At 49.6% G+C, this 11,908-nt stretch overlaps 2 protein-coding genes; one reads left to right on the top strand and one right to left on the bottom strand.

Annotated features, from left to right (window-relative positions):
• Positions 1–219: 219 nt before the first annotated feature.
• Positions 220–3,559, top strand: GSTUM_00002654001 (uncharacterized protein; the record flags this gene model as incomplete). The annotated part of the gene is made up of 7 exons (XM_002836349.1): positions 220–1,342; positions 1,450–1,688; positions 1,754–1,888; positions 1,939–2,014; positions 2,188–2,221; positions 2,275–2,755; positions 2,942–3,559. The coding sequence occupies 7 exons, from the start codon at positions 220–222 to the stop codon at positions 3,557–3,559; spliced, it is 2,706 nt and encodes a 901-aa protein (XP_002836395.1).
• Positions 3,560–7,821: 4,262 nt separating this feature from the next.
• GSTUM_00002653001 (uncharacterized protein) lies at positions 7,822–10,752 on the bottom strand. XM_002836348.2 has 5 exons: positions 10,690–10,752; positions 9,793–10,633; positions 9,199–9,729; positions 8,885–9,142; positions 7,822–8,816 (listed from the first exon to the last, which is right to left on the bottom strand). The coding sequence occupies exons 4-5, from the start codon at positions 8,990–8,992 to the stop codon at positions 7,929–7,931; spliced, it is 996 nt and encodes a 331-aa protein (XP_002836394.1). The 5' UTR covers positions 8,993–9,142; positions 9,199–9,729; positions 9,793–10,633; positions 10,690–10,752; the 3' UTR covers positions 7,822–7,928.
• Positions 10,753–11,908: the final 1,156 nt, after the last annotated feature.

The raw sequence follows: 11,908 nt of genomic DNA, 5'->3' as shown, positions 1-11,908 counted from the left end.
CCTTTCGGCCACACAACACCACCGCCTCCCGTCATCTTCTCGACTTTCCTTGCACCCCCGTCCCACCACTTCACCCAATTGGGTTCCCCACAAACCTCGCCCTGTCTCACTAGTAATTTTTTTATATCTATCCCGCCATTTCACATCTCACCCCCTTCTCCCCAACGTTGTTCTCGCCTGCGGTGTTCGCGTTATAATACCTTTTCAAAAAAATAAAAAATGTGGGCAAATTCACCTCCCCGTTCTTCCTCACCGGACCGTGCCAGCGACTCTATCCCACCGCAACCGTCGTCTTCGGCTTCTTCTACCGTCTCCACTTCAGCCACCAATCAGTCGACAGTCGCGACCAGTTTGTCGATTACCCCAGATAGAGAAACCCTTGTTCTACCAGACGATACTATAATTTCCAAACCCATTGATTCTGGCAAACATTCACTTCCAATCAACGCGGAGCAATCGGATGTCAGAGCAACCGAGGAACCAGAGGCTGGGCCAATAGAGGTCGACGGAGCTGAAAATGCTACGGAAGACGTCAAAGAAGAGCACGGTGATGGCAGGAGCGGAGCGCAGGAGCAAACGCGCACTACGCGTAATCTAAGGCATCGCTCCCGTACGGTAGGCGGGAGCACACCATCAACACCCGCCCCTACCAAACCCACAAAGGGGTCGAAGGCGGCACCAGATGCAGCCTGCAGGAGAAGTCTTAGATCAGCAGACAAGCCGAAACCCCCGAATACTTCTGATGTCCATAAAGCTAAGCCGAATGCGACGCGTCGCCATAGTCAACGCATACAGGTTGCGGCCGCAACCGCTGCGAAGCTCGCTGCGACTACAACACCGGCTCCATCACGCGGAAAGAGGTCCCACGAGGTAATGGCTGCCGGATCTAAGAGTGCCGGTCCTAAATTACAGAACTCTGTCCCGGCTACTGTTTCGACTGTCTCCTCAAAACCCGACGATGATGCCCCAAGGTCCAGTAAAAGAGCGAGGAAGGTTTTGTCTTATGATGAGGACAAGCACGATGAACAGTTGGCTTTATCATTGACGCATAGTACGTCTGGAGCTCTGGCTACGAATCCAAGGAAGAGGAAGAAGATCTGGTTGAACCAAGGTCTATATTTAGGCCAAGAGCAAGACATAGATGTTACAAGGCGCCCATCCGGGGGATCGAGAAAACGTGGAAAGGCCACGGAGAAAAAGAAGCCGTCCGTCTTACCCATGCCCATGTTTACCGGATCGAGGATTATGGAAACCGAAAGGGACTTCAAGCTCCCATTTAACGTGTTTGCGCCCAGTCCGTGGAGGTGTGGACCCATTCCGGACTGGAGGAAACTGAATCATAGTACACCCCTCTTTCACATTTCCGTAGATTCGTGGATACGATCCTAATGAGGATAAATAAGATAGTACAATTGACTAACGACGCCTGCGTGATTGTGTAATATACAGATGTTTTGATTGGCGACGCCGCCTCCCATTGGAGAAAAGAGAAGGCTTCTACAGCCAAGTGCGTTTGCGCTGAAGAGGTCGGCTGTGATGAGAATTGCCTCAATATGTGTACCTGGGTAGAATGTGATGAAGGCAACTGCAATGTCGGAGTTGAGCGCTGCACAAACAGAGCTTTCGCGGACCTCAAGGAGAGGGTGAAATCTGGCACAAAGTTTGCGGAGGGAGTCGAAGTTGTCAAGGTACACCTTTCTTTCCATCGAGGGCATGGTAGAACTCCGGTGTGCTGATTCCACGATGCAATCAGACTGCCAACTGCGGACATGGCCTGAGGGCAACAAGGGGCTTTATGCCCAATCAGATCATCGTGGAGTATACTGGTGAAATAATTACCCAGGAAGAGAGCGAGCGTAGAATGGTCGAGGTCTATAAGGATAATAAGGTGTGTTGTCTATCTATCATTACACCCGTTCCGGATGCTTACCGGATTAGAACTACTACCTTATGTTGTTTCACCAAAACATGATACTTGACGCAACCAGAGGCTCGGTCGCTAGATTTGTCAATCGTGAGTATGACTCTTGTTAAGTCGAAAGACAGGTCGCATGTCGCTGTTAGATTGGCAAGAAACTTGTCTTGCACCAATGTTCAGGTTTAGTTGGATATTTCATCAAACCGGAGCCGGGCAGCTGAATACGCACTAAATATTGAACATATTGGCTAATATATTCTGATGCATAGATTCGTGTGATCCCAATTGTCGGATGGAGAAGTGGTGAGTTGGATCGTGGCCCGGCGGCCTTTTACGATAAGCTAATTATTTCGTAGGCTGGTCGAAGGTAGACCTAGAATGGCACTGTTTGCCGGGGACGATGGGATCGAAGCTGGAGAGGAGCTCACATACGACTACAATTTCAACTGGTTTACTGGCGTTAGCCAACAGACTTGTCATTGTGGGGCTGACAACTGTCGTGGGGCTCTGGGGAAGAAAGCTGATGGCTTTCAGAGAGCATCTCCGCCTGTCAAAGGCAAAGACAAAGCCAAAGGAAAGGCTGGGGCTGCTCCGAGGAGTAAACAAGCTTCGGCTAAAGTTAGAACTAGGGTTGCGCCCAAGAGCAAAGTGGCGGTCAAGGGCAAAGCGACAGCCAAGACCAGAGCCGCGGCCAAGACCACGAAGATCACTAGGCCCATCAAATCCAGAACCACGATGGCGGCAAGAGGAAAGGGTGTTATAAGAGCTACCGTCAGGGAAACAGCAGTCAGAACCCAGCGGTCAGTCAGGGCCGGCTCTAGTCGTGTTCGTGGGATGGTTCGCATGGCTGCTCCCCCACCCCCCGATGAATCTCTTTGGGAAGGAGAGGGAGAGGATGGAGAAGAGGATGGAGATAACGAGGGGGAAGTCAATGAGGAAGTCAATGAGGAGGAAGGCAACGAGGAGGAAGGCAACGAGGCGGAAGAGAGCGGGGAGGTAGGGAATGTTGAAGAGGGCCGGAAGGAAGCCGGAGAGATCGAGGCGGCTGGGGAGGCTGAGGCGGTTGAAAAGGACAGCGAGCAGAGTGATATGGAGGGGTTGGAATCTATACGTGTGGCGTCTTCTCCTGGCCAGGCAGTTTTATCCGACTTGGCCCGCAAGAGAATCCGCAATCGCGGTGGAAAGCCCCGTGTTACCAAGACCTACAAGGTTGGAAAGACGATTCGTGCCAAATATTACAAAGGGAAATTGGGCCCTAGAAAGAAGGCTATCCAGGATGCAATTACTCCACTACTAGCGTCTGAGAGCTCCCCTGAATCTGCTACTATAACTGTAGCTACAACTGCTAGGACATATAGGGAGATCGCACCGAAACCACCTTTTGATGCAGAAGCTTCGAGTTCAATGAGCAGCACTAGTGGTACTTCGGTTTCTGGCAGAGTAGGTGTTAGAAGATCAGTCAGGAAGAGTGCTGCCCCTAATGCGGGGCAAAATACGGTCCAAACTTTCGAAGCACTTGTTGCCGGACATCCGACTACGGCGCTCAGTCAAGCGTTGAATACAGTTCTTGCTACAAGCGTCGAATCGGAGGCTCTCGCAACTGGCGTTGGGCTATTGGGCAGTGTCGAATGCACTGTCTAAGTTTTGCCATTTGATATTTGCACCCTTCCATTTCATGCTTACAGGATTATTAAATCCCTGTTGGGTTTTTCGATGGCTTGTATATTCTTATTTTTATTTTTATTTTTATTTTTATCTTTATTATCTTTATTATCTTTATTTTTATCCTCCCTCGACACTTCTCATGACCCTTATTACATAGCTCACTTTTAGATCTCTTGGGGTTATCTCTTATTTTGTGCTTTTAGTCTGAATTCGCTCATATTCGGTGTAGCAACCAGTCGATACCGGTACTTGAATCAGATGAAGGGTGGAATGGGTGAGGGACGTAGGGAGGGTGGGAGGAGTACTGATTTTTTTTTTGGTTTTTTTTTTTGGTTTTTTGGTTTTTTGGTTTTTCTTGTTTCCTTTCAATAACTCACCTTTTCTGAATGGGATTTCTTTCATTTTTTGTTTTATTTTACTGAGAGCCCGTGTATTTTTTTATTTATTTTCATTCATTTTTTTCCATCTTTTCTAAAATGTAGTGCAATATGGGGGATCGCTATTTTCTTTTTTTCCCTTACAGCAAAGGATATTTGGAGGGGGGGGCGAAGAGGTATCTTGTCTACGTCAGTCGACCGATAAAGCACGATACATGATAATTACCGGATTACTATTTCTACTACTCTTTCTTCTCCCGGCAGTGGAGGTTTCTTTTTTCCCTTTCTCCCTTTAACGACTGTGCACCATGCGCGGATTAAGTCATGTCATCTATGTAAAATAGATACGATAGTAAAAAAAACCCACGCACTAATGCTTTTGCCTGTAATCTATCTGTAAGATACCGCGCAAGATTGTAAGAGCTTTCTTACTGTAAATTATTATGCGTGTGCACCTAATGTGCCACGAGCAAGGAAGAAAATGAATCACCTCGCAAGCATGCTCACACGACATCACTCGACAGGAAATTAACAAAGTGAATCGTGTCGAGGTGGGGGAGTGATTCTGTATGATTGGACCAAGAACAACGGGAAGCGGTACTGTACTCGAGTACAAGTAAAGATGCTGAGATTATCCGTAGACTACCACAATCCGTTGTCATCACATCACCATTCGCCCATCCTTCCAACCACTGTCATCATCCTTCCCCTCCATCCATGGCATCCTACTGGAATCCATCCCTCTATCCACCCAGAAACAGACCGAAAGGTACGAGTAGAACACGGTGCGGGGGGATCGCGGAATAAAAGAAGCATTCCTCCTTCCCCCCCTTTTTTAGTTCTGCCGCCCTCCACCAAGCCAAGTATTAACCACAGCAGTCTCCAATGGTGGCGTGAAATCTTGGCGGTCTTGTCGGAACGGTCGTCGTTGACGAATCACTGATGGGTTGGTGGTACTGTGTTACCGCAGCTTGGGGAAAGTCGGTTGCCTCGTTCGCCCGGGCGCCTACGGGAGTCCGGAGAAGGTACAGCAGGTAACTTACGGTATAAGTATCTCCTGAAGGCCTCCTCCCAAATTCCCACAGTCGGGGACAAAGCGCCCTCCGAGAAGGAATACCGATTTCTGGATGTGGTGATAGTTTGGGCGAGGCGAGCTTGCTAAATCTCGTTTAACTGGTGTTGGTGGTTTTGATAACCTACAGATGCTCTGCAAAGTCTATTGTGGTTTGGCGCGGCGGTTCCTTCTGCGTACATCACAGTACGAGTACGGTACCGGTACTGTAAAAACTCTCGTGATTCGCCGTCTCCGCTAAGCCCCTAGTCTCCGGGTTCAGACAAAACACCTCGAGAAGGAATAGTGTTTACCTAACGTGGTATAGCTGAATGAGTGAACATGTTGCCAAGGAAGGTTGAGTCCCAATAACAAGAAAAAAAAAAAAAAAAAAAACTCTTATTGGCCGGTTCCCCGCCTATTCCTCGTTGCTCGAAGGCGGGGAAACCGGCTATTATACAGGCAAATTTATTAGTTATCGGGGAGTTATGGGCAGTAAAGGGGCCTCCCCATAGTGTGCCAGGAGGACATTGAAGAGCCACCCAAAAACCGCAATGCCCAGACAGTTTTCAGGACCAGGAGAGAAAGTTGTCAAGTTGCTTGAAGTAGATTAATTGCTCCACCACTCACTGAACCCTACATCCTGGCACACTTTGAATTCGAATCCAATCAAATTTGAACCCACAACCTAGAAGTAATAGGAAACGAGCCAACTTATGATACCTATTACCTGCTAGACTATGGGAGGACCTATACTCTTTTTTGATTGGAGAACTATATTGTAAAGCTCTCACAATTCTACTATCTGCATACTACAGCCATGCCTACGATTTACTTTACCTCCTTAAATTCAATTACTGCTTTAATCCTGAAATCCTCTCCTTGGATTGAAATTGCTCCTTATTCTTACATGTCATAATCTAGTAACCAATGAAGAGTAACTGAAACCTAACGAAATCACTGGATACTCGCTCATAGCAATATCCAGGTATCATCTGTCACCTTACCATATTTTCTCCTCTGATTCGCCATCTAGAGGTGGTCGGTAAATCTAGGGACCTCAGTGACGAAATTTCTTGAGAAGGATTAGCGTGCTCCTAACATGGTAAGCCTCAGTGCTTTGGCCTTTTTGCATCTCATTAACTGGTTCCGCAATTCTGGTAACTTACCCTACTAAACCTATTGTGACCTGATGACCAGAATCCACCGGGATAATCCGATGGCGAATCGCAAGAGAAAATACGGGTCCTCGAGTAGTCTACCGCCATTTGATATGGTGTTGGAAGATGCGTTGATCTCGCCACTTTGATTGGCAGAAGGCGGTCGAGTCGACTAGACTTCATCACTCGAGTACCGGTACGGTATCTACTCGAGTATCTTGAAGCGTAGAGCCGCTATGGTCTCGATATTTGCAAGCAAGCCACTCTGTGGGTTACACACATTCCCCCCCCCCCTATCTCTTCCGGCGCCATGATGGATTTTTGCCAAGTTTTCTACGGCACCTGGCACGGCACTATCCTCGAACGGTGGGGGATAAATGTGGGACAACATTGGAGTTCCCCTTCGTGGCCACGCGAGAGAAGAAGCACCGCAGAACTCAGCCCTCGGTTGAGACAAAGCGAAAGGGAATTTACATGCGCCGTACTCGGAGAGGCAACCACAGCGTCCCAGCACACCTCTCTTGGAGTTTCTACGGTGTTGGGAAGGGGGAATGTTTTTTCGTTTTTTTTTTTGTGTGGCGGTGGTGGTGGTGGTGGTGGTGGTGGTGGTTGGGAGACCTATCATATTTAGGCAGCTGTGATGGACGGGATCCGATGGATGCGAGTTGATGTGGGCGTGTTCTCTTTTGGAATCGGGGGAGTGGTTTGCTTTTTTCTCTTTTCCTTCTTTCTTACTTTTCTTTGGAGCTGGGTTTGTGTTTGTCGATGGCGGTGGGTATTGACCGCTGGCTTGAGCCATGTCTTGATGGACGGCCTCACGCATCTGTGCTAAGAATACCTCTGTTGACCGAATACCGTTCTAGTGTTTGGTGGCAGCTCCCGCAAAATATCGGCTGGCGGTGGCATTCTCGGAAGAGGATGCGGGAGCACTGATCACTCGAGTTCGTATCATAGGGTGTTTGGTGTCTCGCGTCGTCGTCGCGTTCGCGCAGCGGAGTTCAATATAATTTATTATCCCCGAATGCGGGCGTTCGCCTGGACGGGAAAAACATTTGACGTTTCACGGGAAAGGGCAGACGGGTGGAACGGAATGGGGGGAGGGTGGGGGGGAAGATGGTGGGAATAACGCCCCGAGGAGGCGAGGGGTCCGGTTCGAGTGGAGATGGCGATGATTATTTGGTTTTATTGGTGGATGCACTCTGCGTGTTTCTGGTTGTTGGGATGGTCGGTCGGGTGTTTGATAGATACCGGTAGGTGGCGGCGGCAATGGGAAATGGCAATGGCAATGTCAATGTTTACGGCGACCCGTGATGCGCCATTGCGAGATGGGCGGATGCATGATGGCTGATTTTGTGAGGATCTTTTCTCCTTCTGGATCCCTCACCCCGCTGCATGCCGGGAATATTTACGCTTTGGGGGGTTTTGCAGGATGGTTGCGGTGGTCGAGGTTCTGGGGTGGATTAGGAGCATCGTGTTCATTGATCGTATGTCTTAATGGCGGCCAGAACGTACCTGATACTAATGTGTACTACGATAGAGCTAGGTTTTTTTTCTTCTTCTCAACAGCGGGGCCTGCTTGAGATGTAATTCTATTGAAGGAATTGATGTCGGTTTCTTCTACGAGGGACCCGTCGAAATAAGTGCGAGTGATTTTACATGAATATGTGTTTATTTCTACCTATGCTCTGCCAGGTGACTGGGGTACAATGCAAATTATTTAGGAGCAGCTACTCATGGCCGTGCCCTACGTACAGGCCTTAGGCGAACAAAAGAGACTCAGCTGCTTCGAAATACCTCCCTCCCAAGACCTGGGTGCTCCCAACTATCCCCTCAAGCTCCATGTACTCCTCCTCCGTGAGACCAACCTCTTGACAATTCTCCTCAACCCTCTCCGCAGCAGTCGCCCCGGGAATCGGTAACAAATCCGGCATCCCATCCCTCCCACTCTGGTACCGCACCCACTCCATCGCCAACTGCGCGGGCGTGCATCCCTTCTTCTTCGCAAGACCGCCAACCTTATTCACGAGCTCGATGTTGACCTTAAAGTTCTCGGGCTGGAATCTACTGAAGTGCCTCCTGAAGTCATTCTTGGGGAGATCGTCCGGCGACTTTATCTCCCCCGTCAAGAACCCCTTCCCGAGCGGGCTATAGGCGACGATGGGGATACCGAGTTCGGCGCAGACACCGGCGACGCCGTTCGTGCGTATCTCCGTCGCCCAGAGCGAGTACTCGACCTCGACCGCTGCGATGGGATGCACGGCGTGGGCCCTGCGAATCGTGGCGGCGCCAACCTCGCTGAGCCCAATACCCCCGATCTTCCCCTCCTTCACGCACTCGGCCAGCGCGCCCACGGTCTCCTCCACGGGTGTTTTGGGGTCCACCCGCGCGCACTGGAATATGTCGACCTTCTTGACACCGTCGAGGATGCGCAGGGTGTTTTCCACGGACTTGCGCACGTCGGCGGGGGATCCCAGGGGCTTGAGGGTCGAGATGTCCACGCTGCCCTTGATGCTCAGGACGACTTTGGTAGCGTCCTCCGGGTGCTTTTTGAAGTAGCGGTGCAGGAGTTGGAGGCCGAGGGTCGGGTCCGGGGTGCCGTAGAATTCGCCAGAGTTCCAACAGAGGGCGCCCTTCTCGATGGCTTTCTAAATGAACGTATTAGTGGGCGTGGGGTACGATGAGTGTGGGGGGGGGGGGGAGTGCAGTACGGTACCTTCATTGCTGCAAAAGCCTGTTCGTCGGGTGTCTGGTGGGGTCTCCAGGTGAATCCCAGAAGCCCATAGCCGGTTTTGCCGACGGGTATATTGTTGATGATAACCATTTTGTTTGAATTTTTTTTTCTTCCTTGAGGTTGTCCAGACCAAGTTGTATCTTAAGGATCGATTTCGAGTCGGGAGAGAGGAGATTCGGCATGTTATATGGTCATCGATCTTTGGCGGGATGAAACCAGGTTTGCTGGTGGAGGACTTGCCTGATAGTGGAGTTAGCGGGAGGTAAGCGACCCTCCTTCTCGGCTGAAGCACTAACCTACTACCGGTTATGCCTTTTGCCCTCCCGCGGGATTACCGTAATACCGATAACTCCATCCAAGCATCCTTGTTTACCGTTCTCCCCCCACAATTTCTTAAAAGGGTGAAATAATGAGTTTGAAGTGGTCCGGTACTGTATCCGGCCGTTATCCCTCGTCTGTATTTGTCGCTTTTTGGTTCCCTGTGGTATCGTAGAATATTCCGGGATTAGGAAAGGTTCGGGTGTGGCGATCGTGTATCGTGCTTTCTCTCCCCCCCCGGTAGCCTGATGGCAAAAGTCCCTAAACCTCACTAAACTCGACAACGATCACCCACCGCTTGTGATGCTGGCTTTTTCGTGCAAGTACGGTACCACACTTGTATCAACCACCAAAACCTATGATACTATCGCATGATACGCTGGGACTTTCAGACAATATGAGCGGTAGGTTTTAGTAGAGTATGGTAAAATATAGATACTGGACCACGTTTGGCGGCATGTACGATACCGGGGTAATAATAATAATAATAACAATAATACTCCAAAAACCTAAATGAGGTCAGCTCCAAAGCGAAAGCAAAAGATTCAACCAAGAAGAAGGTAATTTAGTACGGTGGGAGCACTTGTGGTGGGGGAGGTAGGGATGATAGTCTAGAGATGCTGCACAATGCGATGTTTTGAGGGTGCGGTGTTTCGCAACATGTCCGTTTTCCATAACTGCAAGGGCTCCCATGATACAGTGATCTTCTTCCCCTTTGGCTAGGGTGAGATGGGGGAGGGATGCTTTTTGGAGCTGGCCTCGTCAAAGTACCTGTATTAGTAGGAAATAAACTGTTTTCGGAAATGGTATGATATGTTTTTTTTGGATTGTTAAGCAGGGACTGCGTAGGACTTATTGAGCTATGATAGCATCCCCCCCAAAAAAAAATTCTTGAAATCCACTTATCCCCGGCACCCCCTGCAATCCCCGGATTCCGAGTCAGAAAGCTCCCGAAAAGGATTTAGCCTCCTCCCGATCCGATAAGATGGGTACGATAACTCGGCTATTTTTAAAGTACGATAATCGGAACCGGGAAAATGTCCGTTACGCGACTCGTGCGTAACTTAGACTTGGCCGCAGCGGACTTTGCTTGCGATCATTCCTGTGGGTTATGAGCTTGAATGCCCCACCTACTCGTACATAACCTACCCGTGGATAACTTACGTTCCGAATACTTTGAAAGTCGCTGAGTGCGAGTGCCAGGGGAGATGTATTTCGTACAGGACGGGGATGATTTTGCGGGCTAACCTAAATTAACTGTGAGAAAACATGGTCCCTGGCACTTGGGCGAGTACGGTGGACGTGTTGGGTCTCGGTAACCGATGTTCGCGGTTTCGTAAACCTGTTGGGCTGAGGATGTCGTGGGCTGACGGGCTAGTTTCCTCCGATCGTCGGATGGTGAATTTCAATGGTCTAGTTTTTTTCAGTATGAGACTGTATTAACTCGCGCAGATAATCCGCTACCATACTGGCACTTGTATCTCCACCGGACCTCTAACCTCCGCCGATCCCCCCCCCCATCATTCCATGATAGGTTTGGTTTGACAGGTTAACAGAATTTGGGAGTGCCAGTAAATCCTCGTCAGGTCTCGGCGGGGGATACCGTACTTGACCTTAAAATACGGTAGGTGCCAAACTCTTTGCACTCCACTCTCAATCCCTGGACTGCCGGCGCACAACATCTTTATCAACACAACTGAGCTTCGGGCTCGGCCCTATGGATTTATCACCACTAAACCCGCGCGGGATCATGGACTCGAAAAAGGTACTCGTAGTAAAGCGCGATCATTTTGTTCCGAGAGTTCTGATACCGGAGCCGGTCCATGATTTCTCCGTTTCCAACTGGCCACCGAGCCGGGGATAGCCTGCCAGGTGACTGGGTGCCGGTGCCCCGGAGTTAGGATGCCACGGACTCTCAATATTTCTTGGACGTCGTCAAGGGTTTGACAACTTCTGGGTCCGTGCGCTTTAGTATCATCGTCTGCAAGGGGTTCGGAATGTACTAGTAGGGTTGGCCTGGAGGGGGACTGGAAGAGTAAGGATATCCGGAGTTAGGTAGCGTATCGGCCAGGAGTGGAGGAGATATGACGTGGGTGGGGGGGGGGGTGAATCCTTGGACTTGATTTCACTTTTCATTTGACGGGATTGTGGGACTTGAAAGAAAATGTGGGGTTGAGATCCATTGTATCTGGAGAGGATGGCCTAGGGTTGTATGTTTGCTCAAGGTGCTTGGGCAGGCGTAATTTTGAGCTGCTGGAGGAGGTAGACTATTCTTTCTTGCCCAGTTTCGTCGCGACTACGGTGAAGACTGTACTTGTAGTTAAAACCAAGGAGCTTTTGCAGCCAAGTCTCACTGTGCCTTGCTGAGGGTTCCCATGGTCTACCTCAGTTTTTGCCTGACTTTTTTCCACCTTTAAAAAAGTGCCAAGATCCCATAGAAGGTGCCAAGATTGGCCATTTCCTTGATTGCTCTCCCCAAAGGTTTGACCCCCCATTGCCTCACTTATCCCTTGAACTGCTAGTAACCACCATTCACATGAGATGGTCTAACATCTGCTATAACGATAGGATTTTAATGGTGTTGGATGAACTAACACCAAAAACCCCAATGAATCCACCAACAAGTCTAAACCCCATCTGGTGAAGTCAAGTGAATGGCAGCTGCTAGCAGTTTAGGGGATACTCACA

Source organism: Tuber melanosporum (assembly GCF_000151645.1).
Source record: "Tuber melanosporum whole genome shotgun sequence assembly, scaffold_140, strain Mel28".
In the NCBI taxonomy this organism is placed as follows: domain Eukaryota; kingdom Fungi; phylum Ascomycota; class Pezizomycetes; order Pezizales; family Tuberaceae; genus Tuber; species Tuber melanosporum.
The sequence above is the reverse complement of the archived record's forward strand: the minus strand, read 5'-3'. Positions and strand labels throughout refer to the sequence as shown.